General features: G+C 33.3%; 1 protein-coding gene across 1 annotated transcript; it reads left to right on the top strand.

Annotated features, from left to right (window-relative positions):
• Nucleotides 1-564: 564 nt before the first annotated feature.
• On the top strand, nucleotides 565-12,420 carry LOC110114230 (serine carboxypeptidase-like 11). The gene is made up of 14 exons (XM_028694496.1): nucleotides 565-1,039; nucleotides 8,770-8,823; nucleotides 8,913-9,058; nucleotides 9,691-9,767; nucleotides 9,857-9,979; nucleotides 10,101-10,203; nucleotides 10,304-10,341; nucleotides 10,486-10,587; nucleotides 11,006-11,158; nucleotides 11,248-11,316; nucleotides 11,597-11,718; nucleotides 11,809-11,922; nucleotides 12,059-12,104; nucleotides 12,181-12,420. The coding sequence occupies exons 1-14, from the start codon at nucleotides 915-917 to the stop codon at nucleotides 12,262-12,264; spliced, it is 1,356 nt and encodes a 451-aa protein (XP_028550329.1). The 5' UTR covers nucleotides 565-914; the 3' UTR covers nucleotides 12,265-12,420.
• Nucleotides 12,421-16,759: the final 4,339 nt, after the last annotated feature.

Below are 16,759 nucleotides of genomic sequence, written 5' to 3'. Positions count from 1 at the left end.
ATTAAAAATAAGTTATTAAAATTAAATATTAAAAAATACAAAATTTGAACCGGCCGGTTCAAGAAGAACCGTGACCGCGTTCTCCGGTTCACCGGTTGAACCGGCGGTTTTGGACAAAATCGGCGGTTTGGAAGATAAGCCGGTTTTCGGGTTGAACCGAACGCCTTTGGACCGGTTCACGGTTGAACCGGTCGGACCGGCCGGTCCGGTCTGGTTTTTAAAGCATGTCCATTCCTTTCTAGTGAATGCGAGTATTTACATGACGTATTTGCTATTTTTTAAAATTTTAATTAAATATGTTCCTTTTTCTAAATGTCTTTAGCCACATGCTCTTCTTAAAGAAAATTTAGCCAAAAAAAATGCTACAGTTGAGCAGCATTTCGCGTGGGAGAAAGCAAAAGACAGGGATTATATATATATATATATATATATATATATAGTTTAAAACGAGCTTGTGAGGTTCAAGAGGAGAGGTGACGGAGCAGGAGCTTCTTCACGTGGGTAGGAATCTAACCGGGTGAAGGGCTCTATATAAAGAAAACTGGATCTGTGAGCAAGTGAGAAGATTAATTTGCTGAACTTCAAAGCAAGCGACGGGGAGGTACGGATTTGGCGTGAACGAAGGTTGAGGGAAGTGAGGTTGACGGGTGGAGTAGGCTCGGGTTGCTAGGCTTGTTCTGTGAGTTGAAGTGGAAATCGACACAGGAAAGGAGGCGAAAAGGAGTTGAAGTCGGACTCTGCAACTGAGAGGGAAAACGGACGGGAGTTCTTGTGTGGACGGGCTTCGGCAAAGTGACAGAGGGAAGTTGGAGGAGAAGTTGCGAATAATAGAGGGATGGCTTTTGATTCGTAAGTGCAGAAGGTGGAGACGAACGAAGAACCCCAAACAAAGCTTCTTTTGAGTCATTTTAACCATGGAACTTCATTCATCAGGGAGTGAATTATTTTGCGGGATATACGGACTGTGCCGACGTCGCTCAGCAGGGATATTTCAGCCTAATTCACGGGATTTAGGCACAGTTTCGAGAGGCGATACGAGGTAAAAATTAATTGTGATTTGTCATTTCATTTGACTTGTAAATAATAATTTTTTTTTAAAGTTATGTCATTATTAGAAAGATGATATATATATATATAGCAATATGAGCATGAGATGGCAATTATTTGTGATCTCCATTCATCAATCTCTTCCGAGAGAGATCGGATTGGGGCTCTTCGTAATTATCAAGTATCTTAGTGCCGCAAGCCTTGCCATTTCATTTGCTAGATTAAGCCACGAAATGTTTGAGTAGCCAAAGATCATTAACGTCTCGAGTGGAATAAAATCTAAATTGTTCCTCGACTACAAACAACAAAATAGATCCAATTTAATTGAGCAAGGAAACAAGCATCCATCTTTGATAGTTATCCCTGCCTCGAACCAATCCTTTAATGCCTTCAATTGGAAAATATAACCCCTCAAGCAATGGACAAACACGACATTCATCATTCCCATTGGATTTGCCTTCGAAACATTTCATTCTTGATCTAAAAAGGTGAAAGAATTTTCGTGCTCCAAGCTACTTGTCAATTTAATTTTCTCTAATTTAAGGCTCGGATTGGCATTGTCCATCCATATCGTAGATCTTGCACCCATGTATTTCTGTATACTCAAATTCCCTAGACATTTTGGTAGTTGAAAGTCGTCGAGCACGTTCTTGGCGAAATCAAAATTTCACTTCTCGGCTCATAATTTGGCACTGCAAGCCGCCTCAGCATCCTTCATATTTTGAAGAAGTTTTGATTCTTAACTGGCGAAGCTCATTCATATGCTCTAGCTCTACAATTCTAAAGTCATTCTCATTTTTAACATAAAATCCATCTAGTTGTTGAAGATAGTTTGGCTTTCCAATTTTATGCATTCCAGAAAAACCCTCCCAAGGCAATTGCATGTAATGTATATTTATAAGGTTATTCATGCCCCCTTGATAAGAAATTGCGATGAATAAACTGTCCAAATTCATAGATTATGAATTGCAAATGATATAGTTTGCTTAGAGATCCTAACAGTAAAGTTCGAAGAATATTCAAGTATTGAAGATGTGACAGATATCCACTTGCCTCAGGCATCATTTTTAGGCACGGAGCATTAATGTATCGCAAATGGATGCTTTTCGATACTTTGAAATTTTGAGCAAGTACCTCATCAAAATATGGCTCCTCTACTTTATAATATAAATAATGTGTACGCAATTTTTTTTTTTAATTTCCCAATCTTTTTTCTAGCACTTTTGAATTGCTAATATCAACAGACAAGTGTCGAATCATTTCAGAAATTTGACTCTTCATCTCGTGCAGAAACGAACTGCATGTGCCAACTCGCATAACAAATCATGCATTGGGCAATATGTTATGTACTAAAATCGAATCTTGTCAAAGAAAGATTTCTTGACTAAAACATCAAAATACCTTCCTCCAATATCCCCCACGGCCTCTCCTTGAATACAAGGTGGCAGAATGGAACCTGATGCTATCCACATTCGTACCATATCTTCTCTATCGAACCAATGATCTCGTGGGAATATACAACAAAATGTAAAACAAATTTGTAGATGCCTTGGGAGGACATACAGCTCAATCTTAAGATGGGAAATATGTCATTTTGACCCAATTCTTTGCAATCATTAATGCTACTGAGTCTATCCGAGTTATTACCAAAATTTTACTTCCCAAACTTTTACAAGATGGAGGGCGCGAGCACACTTTCCCGTTTATTTTTATGCCTTTTCTCCTTCTTACCTCGAATGTCATCGAGGACTAGCAAGAACCTTTTGGATATCACCTCCTACTTAAGTTTCATTTTAGGATCAAATTCCTTTGTCACTTCATCTTTATAAACATGTTGCAAAAGAGTTGTCTTTCCCATACCACCATCCCCCACTATAGATAGAAGATAAATGTTTTATGTACAAATCTGTTCCATTAACAAGAAATTGATGCTCCATATTTGAGAAATCTGTTCCATTAACAAGAAATTGATGCTCCATATTTGATTTCTTTCTCAACCACCGCATAGCAAAAAGAAAATCAAATTGCAATTCACATTCGAGCTGAATCATCTTTATCAAATTTATGATTTTTTTTTTTAGTTGTAAGGGTCAACAAAGTTCTATTTAACATTCAGGTTCTAGGTATACTAATGCACATATGAATGTAGAATGCACTTGTACTTATTCCTCTTATAACTTTCAATCTTTCACCTCCCACCTATGCAAGACAGGCGCAAAGCAGAATCAGAACATAATAAAACTTCCAATTCAAAGCCTTAACAAAATAATCTAGTACATAATATTTGTTCCTTGGGCCCAAGTTGATAATTTAAAAATGCCTTTCTTTTCAATTCATAAACTCCAAAATGTCATGAATTGCATTATAATGCATATGCAACATGAAATTAAAACTCTTTTTACAATAAATAATATCATATACTAATTTGTATAGAAAATCCTCATGTTTTAGTTGCCAACTCAAATTGCTCAAAATTTTATCAAATTCACAGAGATTGTGTAAAATGCTAAATTAACATAAATTATCAATTATATCGAAGTTCATAAATGTTCTAATTTTTCAGAATAAATAAAAATTCATGTAAAGCAAATTGATAGGTGAAATTTTGAATTCTTATCGTCAAAATGTCTAGAACAGATAGTAAAAATATATATTAAAAGTTACACGGTAAAATATTTTAAAACATAAGAAAAACACTTTGAAAAATATATCCTTCGTTCTATACTTTGAAATTTAAATTAGAAATAGGGTATGGGTAGTTTTCCTTGCTCCCAATAATTTTCCTTACTGGCTGAGCCGGATAAAAATCAAATTTTAGACTCCAAATCCTCTCTTTTTTCCTTTTGTTTTCTTACTTTCCTCTCCTTGCTTCCTCGCAAGTTGTTGGGTGTTTGGGCTTAAGTTAGTGAATTTAGATATTTATTATTTTAAAAATCACTACTTCGACCTAATGCCACACCATCACTAATTAAACTCTCAAACTCTCCAAAACTTCTTTGACTCCATCCCCAACACCATTACAACACCACCAAGCCGCAAAAGTTCCCTCAAAACCTTCTTTTCCTCATTTTCCCAAAAACGCAGCGCTGCAGCGCTCATAGAGAAAAAAATCTGACTTTTGATTTTCCACCTTGTCAACCCACATTTCCTTATTCGTTTATACTTCATTAACCTAAATTATACTCACAACTACTAAATTAGCTAAAATTATAGTTATGAACAAATAATTACATGGATTTCAGACGATAGATATTGCATGACCTATGTGGCCCGACTATGGCCCTTCCAACCACTTTTGTCTGTTTATGATCTCTCCAAAATCAGTCGCCTGACTACTGTTGCTCAAATCATCATCACCCTATATTAGAATACAATAATACATAAATCTTGTATTAAATAAATATTGTTGAGGTGTCATATAGCTACTGGTTCTCAAGAACTCAGCCTCTCTTTAGGTCTATATATACTGATGTAATCTATCCATCTGTGTAATGAAAATCCATTAGTTTTCTTCTCTGTCTCTCTTTGGTTCGTGTTCCTATTTCCTCTTTCTTGTCTACGGTTTCTACATGGTATTAGAGGCTTGGTAAGACGAACCAAGCTTGAGTTCGGCAAACTCTCATCCTGGCGAACAAAAAGTTTTCATGACTCAACCAAAAGGATTTGAAGACACAAATCATCTAGACTATGTTTGTCACCTTCACAAAGCAATCTACAGATTGAAACAAGCACCTCGTCAATGGTACAACACATTCACCGATTACTTGATCTCCATTGGCTTCAATTCCAGCTCAGCAGATCCTTCGCTTCTAGTTCTTAATCAACAGAATGCTCAAATCTATCTACTTGTGTATGTCGATGACATACTCATCCCTGGATGCAACCAAGAAGCTATTGTTGATATAATAAACAAGCTCGGTCTAAACTTCTCTATGAAGCATCTCGGGCCTATCCATGATTTTTTGGGCATCAAAATTGATAAACATGACGACTTGTATTTCCTATCGCAACGAAAGCATGCGATCTAACTTCTACAATAAGCTGAGCTAACTTAATGCAACCTGGTTGTCAATCCAACGTGCACAAAAATTCCGATCAATCCAAAGACTGATCTAAAGTTCTCGGAACCCTTTTTCTACTGTCGTATCACAGGATCTCTACAATACTTAACCCTCACCAGACCGGACATTGCATATAGTGTAAATCAGCTATCTCAACATATGCACAATCCTCAACAGTAGCATATCTACGTGCCCAAGAAACTCCTCCCCTATATTAAAGGTATGATCGATTTTGGAATTCTCATTACCAAAACTAATCTTGTTCTCAAATCATTTTTAGATGCTAACTGGGCAAGGGATCCTACATCTCGCAAATCTACATCAGGGTTTTGTTCATTCCTCAGCAACACAATAATCTCCTAGACGGTCAAGAAGCAACAAATCGTTGCAAGATCATCAACAGAGTCGGAATATCGTGCTCTGGCAGCTCTCACATCCGACATCATCTAGCTTAGACGACTTCTATCAGACTTTGGCATCCCTCAAAACAACCCAACTGACATGTTTTGTGACAACACTTCAACAATTGCATTGGCCAACAACCCGATATTCCATGCTATAACCAAGCACATCGAGATAGATCAGAAATTCATTCGAGGTCATTTGCAACAAAACAATATTCGTGTGCTACCTATTAGCACAGTCGACCAAATCACATATATCTTCACAAAAGCACTATCTATACCTCAATTTACAAAGCTTCGATCCAAACTAACAGTCTCTCAAGACCCATCAGTTTGCAGGGGCATATATACTGATGTAATCTATCCATCTGTGTAATGAAAATCCATTAGTTTTCTTCTCTATCTCTATTTGGTTCGTGTTCCTGTTTCCTCTTTCTTGTCTATGGTTTCTACGCCCTACTATGGTTCCTCCAACGATTGTCACCCAACTACAATCCCTCTAACCTCTATCACTCAACTATGATCCCTCTAACTTGCATCACCCAACTATGTTCTCTATGATCACTGTCGCTTGTCTATGGTTCCTCCTTCCTCAGTTGCCCGATTACGATCCTCCGACCATCGACCCCTCAACTACAGTCTTACCAACTGAACAAACAAGCCAATGATCTATTGAAAATAGTTGCCATACCAATGAATTATTCCAACTCCAACAATATAATGTTCTTTATATGATGTATGTTTGTTACATTGTGTCGACACCTTCCCCCGAGGAAGGGCATAATTTGTAATTAATGAAAAACATTAGTCATTTCAACTATGCGAGGCCTCGTGTGACTTTTTCACTTTTCAGGATTCTCCATTAAAAAAAAAAATCTAATATCTCTTATGACACTTGCACCCCTCTCTTATATGTTTGTGTATAGCATCTTTGTACAAAACTAGGACGTTAAACTCTCTATACCTCTCTATGGCCACGAATGTTCTCACACACAATAGAAGTATATACTCTCTCCATGTATTCTTTTGAAATTTAGTAGAATGTTTGATCTTTGTGCATTCATGAATGTATGTGAATCTCATCAAACAACAAATTTGTCTTAGATTTTGATGCGGAGCATTATAACATCAGAGCTACCATCTTGTTCAGGCAGAACAAGTTATCTTTGCTGCTTTAGTTAGTTAGAGGAGCGTGCCACCTCCACTGACAGTTCTAATTTTAATGCCTTAGCACATGTTTTTACTTTAGTTGCTTTTACCATTTTAGTCCTGAGTTTTTGTGGCATTCTAATACTCGGTTCCTGTAAAGGATTCCTTAGTTTTTGCAGTTATCAATATACAAGCTGAACTCTGCAACCTTGCAAGTTCTTACTGTTCCATTGTTTCACTGTTTGTTTGTGCCTCTATCATTCGATCCTACATCAATATTGAGATCTTTAATGTGTTTATTCTCTTGTATTCATTTTATTTTTGCTCATAATTTTTTGACCATGATATCAACTAGTATTAGAGCCTTGGTCGAAATTGCCTTTAGATATGAGCTTATTAGATGAAGACAAAAAGTTCAAAATTGACAAATTTGATGACTATAACGTCGGCTTACCATAAGTAACATATAAAATATGCTTTTAAAGTTAAGTGTAAGTATATTATCAAGTATTGGTGTATTATATGTCCCAACCTTTTTAATGTAAAATTATAGGAGTTTCAACGATTTTTTTTTCTCTGTATTAATTTATAAAATCATTATTAATTTTTGAATGCACTTATGGATTGCTATTTGCTTTGAGAAAATTGATTGGTCTGCCATTTATAAATAATTTCAGGATTAATTTTTAAAATTACTTAATTTTTGTTTCAAATAGAATTTGTTTGAAACAGTTTTTTTAACTATTTTATATCAAGCAGTAATAATAATTTTATTTGGATTATAATATTTTCTTACACTGTTTTTCATAGGTAAAATAATTTTTATAATCATAATAATAAAATTATTTTTTTCAGAATTATTTTAAAATTAATTTTATAAAAGCTGCCACTTAATTAAAAAACACAAGTTGAAGATATTTAAAAAAAACAAAAATAAAAAATGAATACATTGACAGGAACTGATACATACTTTTTTTAAAAAATCTAATGATAAATCATTAAATATATTACCGAAATGCAACAAAACCTTCGCCATTTGTCGTCGAATTAATTGATCATACAAAATATTACGAAAGATTCTGCCAAAAAAATAAATAAATTATGATTGCCACATTAGCATGAGCAGCTAACTAATGAAAGGACGTGTGATGGTCGTCGAATTAATTATGCTGGTGGCTTTAACAGTCTTAAAAGAATTTTTTTTATTTTTTAATTTATCACTCAATATTTTATTTTATTTTTAATTTATCCTGTAGCTTAGCTGAACGATGTTCTCTGGTGCCTAGTATTTGAAGCTAAATTTAGCTCAAATTTAATCCTGTGGCTTTAACCCCAAATAAGTACTTCAAAAGAATTGCTCTTAGAGGGTGAGTATCCTCATTACAACCCTATTGCTACATGTGAAGACATTTATGAGTATACACCTAAGATTTGGTGTTGTAATGAATGTATGAAAAATTTTAATGGCTTTTATATGTTATGGGCTATCTGACATATTTATAATATTCATTGAATTCTCAATGGGAAATAAGGCTAATAATATGATGTCGGTCAAATATAATATAGGTCCAAGTAGTTTATTAATATTGGACCCGATTTAAAAATTCTTGAGAAACCCAACCTAAAATATCTAGATTTGAATCAACTTATAATATTTGAGACAGATTAAGGTCAGCATAAGTGACTAAAAAAATAGCTAATTTACATATATAGGTATTTTATCTGAGTTATTATGTCCAAAAATGAGTTATCCTGTTGATTTTAGATTGAGTTTGCACTAACGCACAGAACTTGAATATGATCATAATCTCTGAACCCAAATTAACACCTCTAAGTTCTTGTAATGTAAATTTAATTAGGTACCTTCCCCTCTCTCTGAATCCCCGAAGCTAGTTTTGGCGTTTGGCGATTAAAATAATCATTTTATTTCTTAATTATATTCAGCTCTGAGTTATTATGCAAAATGCCTGTTTTTCTCCTGCTCACATTTCGACTCTGCTTCTTCTCTACAAAGCCATGTCTATGAGCTTCATCCTTCACGAAATACAATTACTTGTCATCTTTAATCTCTGTGTATTCCTTCATTATAATTATCTGCATGCAAGCAGAATCACTCATCTTCCAGGCTTCAATGGCACCCTTCCCTTCTATCTTGAAACAGAGTAAGAATTTCACCTAATATATATATTTTTTTAACCAAATCTATATGATTTTAATCTAATATGTTTATATTACTCTTATGTTGAGGCAGCTATGTGACCGTGGATGCAGAGAGTGGTGCAGAACTTTTCTACTACTTTGTAGAGTCTGAGAGGAGTCCCAGTGACGATCCGCTTGTCCTTTGGCTTGTTGGTGGACCTTATTGCTCTGGTTTCGCTGGCTTGGCCTTAGAGATTGGTGATCGATTACTACTCTATTTATATTGTTTTTTTTTTTTTTTTCTTAAGGAGACGGCACATAAGAATTTTGTCAAGTCTTGGAGATGATGAGATTTGAGCACTCTTTCATGCTTATGTTCCCAACTGTTCTGACTGTGATCATTGCATTCTAATCAGGAATTCCTGGCTTGTTTTGTCATTCTTTAGGTTCTTTTATTCCTCAAGTATCAAATAATAGTGTTCCTACGCAGCTTATCTTGGTATGTTGGTTGGGAACTTAGGCTATCAACTAAGAGGTCTTGTCGTCTTGGGTTTGAGTCTTGTGTATGAAATGTGTATGTGAGTCTGCTTTAATTGACCTAAATGTCCCAAAAAAATTATATATGCAGTGTTCTTTTGTTTGGTATCATTTAAAAAAAATTATCTTCTTGACTGAGGCAAAATTTACGAGACTAACCCATATATGATTTATTATCTTAGATTGAGGGACTTGTATATGATTTTGGAAAATTACAAAATTTGGTTCTCTTTTTGAATTTATACCCAAGATTTGTAAATTTTGGTCAATGTTTGAATGAATGAAACATTTCCAAGTGACGATCATAAATCACAGATATATGATATCTTCTATTTTTATGAACTTGTATGCAGGACCTCTCAAGTTTAATGTTAAAGCATATGATGGTAAATTGCCTACTTTATTATCCAATCCTTATTCCTGGACAAAGGTGGCTGATTAAGAACTAAATGAATCCATTTTCCTTATATTCATGCCAAATGTATAGTTTTCCTTAAGAAAAACATTTTGGATTATCAGATTTCCAGCATCATCTTTTTGGATTGGCCTGTCGGGACAGGATTCTCATTCTCAACAAGTATGACGGATTATATCACTGATGAAGTACTATCCACAAAACAAATCTATGAATTTCTTATGAAGGTAAGATGAAGACTGACAATTACAATATCCTTTTATGTATGTGTGTTATTGATCCTCTAAAACTATTTTGTGTTAATCAATGATACTGTGTACATATTTGAAGTTTTCTGCTATAATGCAGTGGTTGCTTGGTCATCCGAGTTTTCAGTCAAATCATTTTTATGTTGGTGGTGATTCATATGGAGGGAAGATGACCCCTTTGCTTGCTCAACTGATAGTAAAAAGTAATTATTTTTCATATTTTGACACGTATGTTATTTAAAAATTCATTTAAAAGTGCACAATTTTGTAAAGGAATTGTTAATTATATGTAATGGATCATAGGTAATGAAGATGTTCAACAACCTTTTGTTAATCTAAAGGTATCTCCTTTAGCTAGTTATCTAAACTTTGGCACAAATATAATTGTAGTAAATTCTCTTTAAAATTAAGTTGATAAAGTTCAAAACTTTTCCCCCCATTTTTAGAAGGTTGAGAATTTTGTTGATTCTTTATAATGTTTTTAGGGTTATTTAGTAGGAAACCCTGTAACAGGTGAAAGGATCGACATAAGCTCGCAAGTTCCTCATGCTCATGGATTGGGAATAATTTCAGATGAACTTTTCAAGGTTTATAAATCTTTATTTTATTGCAAAGCCCTATTTAGTGTATTGGGAACTTCAATGCATTGCCAGTAACAAAAAAAAAAAAAAAAAAAAAAAAAAAAAAAGTAAAGGATGTTATGAGCTAAATCCAACTTAGGATGTAGGGCACTTGATCTTGCGTTGGTAGATAATTTTTAAATTTATGAGATAATATTGTATCTTATGAAAAATAATTATTTATAGCTATCTTTGTCATTTCTTTGTAAAATAAAGAGGATATCTTGTAACTGGTATATATATATATATATATGATTCTCTTATGGCATGGATATATATATATATATATATATGATTCTCTTATGGCATGGATATATATATATATATATATATGATTCTCTTATGGCATGGATGTTGCTAAACTCATATTCATACATTCGCTTAGTTTCTTTCAGAGATCAACATATATAATATATTGGAGCCTAAATGTGCTGATGAACCTCTAGAACCAAAAGAATTGTATGAAGCTAGCAAGTCAATTAAAGGAAAGTCTTTGGAATTTCATTGTTCATCATCTGTTCTATATATTGATTGTTCAGTTAAGTCATTTGTATTAATTTGATATTCGTTTCTTTTTACATAACCAACAGGATTTATTGACGATTGAAATACTACTATATTTTGTAGAATGCGGTTCTTCTTTCCTATTATTGGTCAAATGATGATCTCACTAAAGAAGCCCTTAACATTAAGAAGGTAAATTGATTGCTTAAGAGTTACTTTTGTTGGGAAAATAATGCTACTCTAAGAAAAAAATTTGACCAAATGTAGTTAAGTTAACCCAAAAAAAATTTTTTTTGATATTATAAGTAGTGGTAAAATAGTAAATTCATTTCATCAAAGTATGAACAAAAAAAATTAATTTAAAAAATCATAGTTTTTTGCATTTCACATAGTTGAATGGAAGAACACTCACCCTATATAAATCTTTATGTTTCACTAACTCCATTCAATGTTACTGATAAAAAATATGCAGGGAACCGTGGAAGAATGGCATCGTTGCAGGGAAGACTTAAATAATTACACATATAACATACCAAGTTCTGAACCTTATCATCTCAATCTGACAAGTAGAGGATATCGAGCTCTAGTTTATAGGTGAAGCAAATCATTAGCATGCAATTGTTTGCTTTATAATTCCAGACAGCCAAAAGTTTTCTGATTTGTATGAACTTATGGATGAAATAGCGGAGATCATGATCTCGATGTACCATTCATAAGCACATTGGAGTGGATAAGATCCCTCAATTACTCTATCATTGATGATTGGCGTTCATGGTATGCAGTCGGCCAAGTTGCAGGGTGAGCATTTCCTTCATTAGTGTGGAAAATTTATTTTTCACTCTCCTTTTTCAGCATATTAATATTAATAAATATCAATCGATCATAAAGTTTCGCTTAGCTCGATCAACAGTCGTTTCATTTGCTTGCTCATCAGGTACACTATGCTGTTCTCAAACAATCTGACATTTGCAACTGTGAAGGCAAGAAACTTTTCCTTTGTTATTTGACTATTTCTGTATAAAACTGCAGAGTTTTTACTCATTTGCATGGTTGCAGGGTGGAAGTCATACAGCTCCAGATAATAGGCCTTTGCAATGCTTCGTTATGTTTGAGAGCTGGATTTCTCATAATGTTCTATGATTAATCTGACTTGAACAAACTAAAATGGGGCTTATTTTTAATCTTTTGAAACTGAGAGATATTAAAGACCGGATATGCAGAAGTTAGCAAACTTTTTTTATAAGGATATTTATTATATTATCTTATTTAAATGATGATCACATCAGATTAATAATATATACTGAGAACATCATAAATAAAAATAGAAATTTTATGTGATTCTGTCTGTGAGATCTACCTCGGAGAGAAAAATATTCATCAGTTCAAAATAAATGCACATTTGTAGCTATTGTGCTCACGGCCTCTCATTGACCTCTTTTTGAGGAACAATTATTACGTCCTCTGACCTGATGTAGAGGTAGGAGCGTACGTTCACCGGACCAAATAAAAGTTCTTTTTTGAGAGCTCAGCATCTATTGACAGATAGTTTGTTAGCTGTAAAAAAAAAAAAAAACCAAGCTCCCAAATAACTCACCTTTAATTAGCGCTTAAGAGAATATGAGTCTTAAAATTGGTAAAGTATATATTGTCACTCCCAAAAAGGTTCTTTAAATTAGTCTTCATCATCCTTTATTTATAAGATTTAGAGGGTTGTATAAAATGTTACACAGAAAAAAGGTCAAAAGATACAACGATACACAGAATACTCGTACAATGCTATACACTATCTCAAACACATGTTGGCCCATGCTTGGCTGAAGAAGGGCAAGGTCGGAAGGCTTCAATGAGTAGTCTATGGGGGAGCTTTATTATGCCGAGTAGATGAGAGCGAGTGTGCTCGGGCGAGTCTACAAGTGAGTATTGAGATGAAAAGGGAACTAGTGACTGGGGACTTAGTTGATATTGTAACATCTATTGTGTGTGATTAATTTAATTTTGTGTAAATCCTTACCTATTTTTGTTTAACAATGAAGTTTAAATTAATTTCTCTTGGGAGTAACTTGGAATATTGTTCTGTTTGGGAGGAGAAATGGAGGGGGTGCTACGGCACCAGGGAATGTCGTCGCGATGCCAAGCTCTCTGTTTGATTTTTTCTTAGGGGAATCTGGAATGTTTGATTTTTTCTTAGGGGAATCTGGAATATTCATCTGGGTGCTAGACTAAGGTTAGTGTTTTAAAATAATAAAATATATAAATTATTTGCAAAAATCTCATTCCTTAGCCACTTTGCTGGAGAAGAGAGGAGAAAAAGGTGGAGAAGAGAGGAGAGAGAAAGGAAGAGAGGGATATTGGAGGCCAAAATTTAGGATTCATCCGTCGAGCATGTTCAGGATACTTTAGAGCACGAGGTAAACTTATAAACTCTTATCTATGATTTCAATTTCAATCATTTTATAAAAAGTTATGAATAAAAATATTTTTTTTTTTTTCAGATTTTATGAAATTTTCACTATATAACAGAAGTCTACATGCGAAGTTCTAACTTCGCATGTGGACATCTGATTTGCATATTGATATATGTGATGGGCTAGATAAAGAAGTCTACTAAGTTGGTTGTGTTCATTTTGTAAATTTTTTAATATTTCAGAAAAAAAGAAAAGGCCTATTGGAGTCGAAAGTGTAGAAATAGGATCTTCTAAGTCTTAGTAGACTGAGATACCTTTTTGTAATCCAGTTCTAATTATATTGATGTATAGAATTTCTTAAAATTAATGTATATAGATTTTAATGAAATGAAATGTCTTTGTATTGTTTTTTACTATTTAGATTTTATAGTAGCTCTAGTTGTTTTAGTTGATGTTTCATTAATAATTATAGGGATTAGATTTTCAATCATTCCATTTGATCCTAAGATGTCACATATGTGGCCGGCAACCTCTTTGAAACCTTTAAGATCAACTTGAGAATATAAACGCAAATTAGATGTTATCTCAAGAAGAGAAAGCTCTGGCTCGAATGATCATGGTGAGTCAAATTGAGGGGTCCCATAAATCAGATTCTTCATGTACTTGAGTATGGTGAGAATGGTCGCTTTAGAAGAGAGTGGATGAAAGGGATGTGATCCAAGCATATGACGAGTGTCAAACTGCTAGTTCTGCAAAGGAATCCTCAATATGTCATGTGCAAGGTTAGTACATGGGTGAGTTCTTCTACAAGTTCATAGTGAATTACATAAGTGGGCCCCCTCTGAGAGGTGAGTTCCTATATCGTGACCCCCTAATAAACACCTATGAGGACATATGCAAGTATACACCTCTACCATGTTAGTCTAGTCAAGACAAAACTCTCTCTAAAGAAGGCCTCAACAAATCCCATTACTCCCTCAACTTCATGGTCACTCTTAACAGGAGTGGAGTTTAGGTGTTTGGAAAGATGGGTGTGGACAAATAAATGTGTCACTTATTAGCTTTAATATTTTTTTAGTTAAATCTACATTGCTAGCATTATAATACTTTGAGAGATAGATTAATGCTTCGCTATAGGCTTGAAAAGAGAAACATACTTTATTTTCATAATCAAACTTAGCATAGGAAATGTAAAATTCATATCAATGGATAAAATTCACATCACCTATCATTTTGAAAATTAAATTAACTAAGGATTAGCTTAGTGTGTGTTCAGATATTTTTCCCTTACTTTAGAAAACTAAAGTAATGTTTATTTTAATTCTAGGTTCTAGACTACTTATAGAGGCAAGCATCTATAGTTAATTACATCTCCGAAAAGAAAACTCTTGATTAAAGTGAGAATTATAGTTTTAATTATATAAAGATTTGATTGAAATTTGTGTTTGAAAATCTAGAGATTTATTTATATATTTTTTAAAGAAGAAACTTAGGCTTTTATAATTTAATTAGAATTTAGAGAAGAAATTGGGTGTATAATATGAACTTATATCTATTTGGAGTGGACAACCATAAGCTATTCTAAACACAATCAATTGCCTTATGAATGCAAGATATGATGATTCTATTTCTAATAGAAACAAGGATGTTTAGTTTAGAAAGTTTAATCAATACTCTTTAATATGCAACAACATCTAACTAACATCATGTATGATGTATGAAACGATGTATAAATAAACTTTTTATTCATTTATTTGAAATGAAAAGAAAACTCATGATTAGCTCTAAAAGTAAGGTGGTCAAGATCTACCATAATGGCTTTGATCGATTTCTACTCATATGAATGAAGTAGGTTTTAAATATGATTGTTTACTTTAGACTTTATATCATCTCACTCTAGATCTTCTATAGAATTCTAAAAGAGAATGCTCTCAAAGGAAGATGGGTCATTATCTTTTGGAGCCCTATGTAAGTGTAAGCAAACATCTTTAAATCTCTTATAACTTTTGAATTTTATAACTCAGCCAACATAACAGTTTTAAAGTTGAGATACATGCTAAATAGAGATAAGGAAGATCACTAAAGATCATTAGAAAGTCCCAATAATGAGGTAAGTCTAACAAGGATCATTAATAGCTAATTAGAACTACCTTTAAGATAATGAAAACATTTGAGCTCTGTAGGATCTGCCATTTATTCCCATAGTTATGCTCCATATATCTAGCATAACATCAAGAAATGAATATTCAAAACACCATAAATCTGTAGCGATTGTTTTGAAACCTAGAGCCATGCGATTTCCTTTGTTGAAAGTCGCCTTTCGGTAGAAAGTGGGATTAGCTACAAGTTCTTGCGCAAATAGAAATTCTTGATCTCAAAACCTAAATAAGCCCCAATATTTTTAATTATGGTCCATGGAAACTCTGGTTATATCAATAGACTTTTGGAAAAACTCATTACATTTTCTTCATTAGAAACACAATTGAAAGAGGTTTTTTCTTCAATAGCCCTGGTATGTTATCTTAGATCTATCTCATTTCTCATTTCCTTCTTAAACTTTAGATATTATCTAATTGCATTGTTCTTTTAAAATTCGAACTATATTATAATAGCTAGCTTGAAGTCTACTAGTTATTATTTCATTGTATGGTGCTTAATCGTTTGCCTTTTTCATGATAAATAAAAATCATATGAACTTTTTCAATTCTTCATTAACTAAGTAAAGCAATAACCCATTTTCATAGTGAATCCTTCATTTCATGAAACCTTTCCTGAAACCCATATATTACATTAACTTTAAATCTTCCGCTGAATTGTGTTCTCTAAAGCGAATTGATACCTAACATGTGGATTTTGTCCTTTTTGTAGTTTTTTATCAAATCATGCATGGTATGACAATCTAGAATGCAAAAGTAAATAAACGTTACAAAGGAATATCCTCAGCACAAAGGCAACCACATACACTAAAAATGCTATCGGCTTAGCCTAAGATAGAGTTAGTTGTCCTTAACAAACATCATAAGGTTGAATGAATATGTGATGTATGGCTTTAATATGTCATCAACGGATTTTTTATTAAGTTGTTTGATTTGAAGTTATTGTGATTATTAGATCAAAAGAGAATTTTAATTTAGAATCTTCATGTTTTAATTATTTAGAATTTTATTAATTAATTTTTAGAGTGTTTTATTTATTTAAGTTATTTATTTTTAGGTTTTAAAGAACAATAC

Source organism: Dendrobium catenatum, unplaced genomic scaffold, assembly GCF_001605985.2.
Source record: "Dendrobium catenatum unplaced genomic scaffold, ASM160598v2 fragScaff_scaffold_490, whole genome shotgun sequence".
NCBI classification, from domain to species: Eukaryota; Viridiplantae; Streptophyta; class Magnoliopsida; order Asparagales; family Orchidaceae; genus Dendrobium; species Dendrobium catenatum.
The sequence above is the reverse complement of the archived record's forward strand: the minus strand, read 5'-3'. Positions and strand labels throughout refer to the sequence as shown.

Coding starts and splice junctions, on each gene's coding strand:
- LOC110114230 (XM_028694496.1), top strand. CDS start 915: ATGGAACTTCATTCATCAGGGAGTGAATTATTTTGCGGGATATACGGA. Junction 9,059..9,690: donor TGGCTTGGCCTTAGAGATTG/GTGATCGATTAC, acceptor ACTTGTATGCAG/GACCTCTCAAGTTTAATGTT. Junction 11,159..11,247: donor TTCTATATATTGATTGTTCA/GTTAAGTCATTT, acceptor TATATTTTGTAG/AATGCGGTTCTTCTTTCCTA.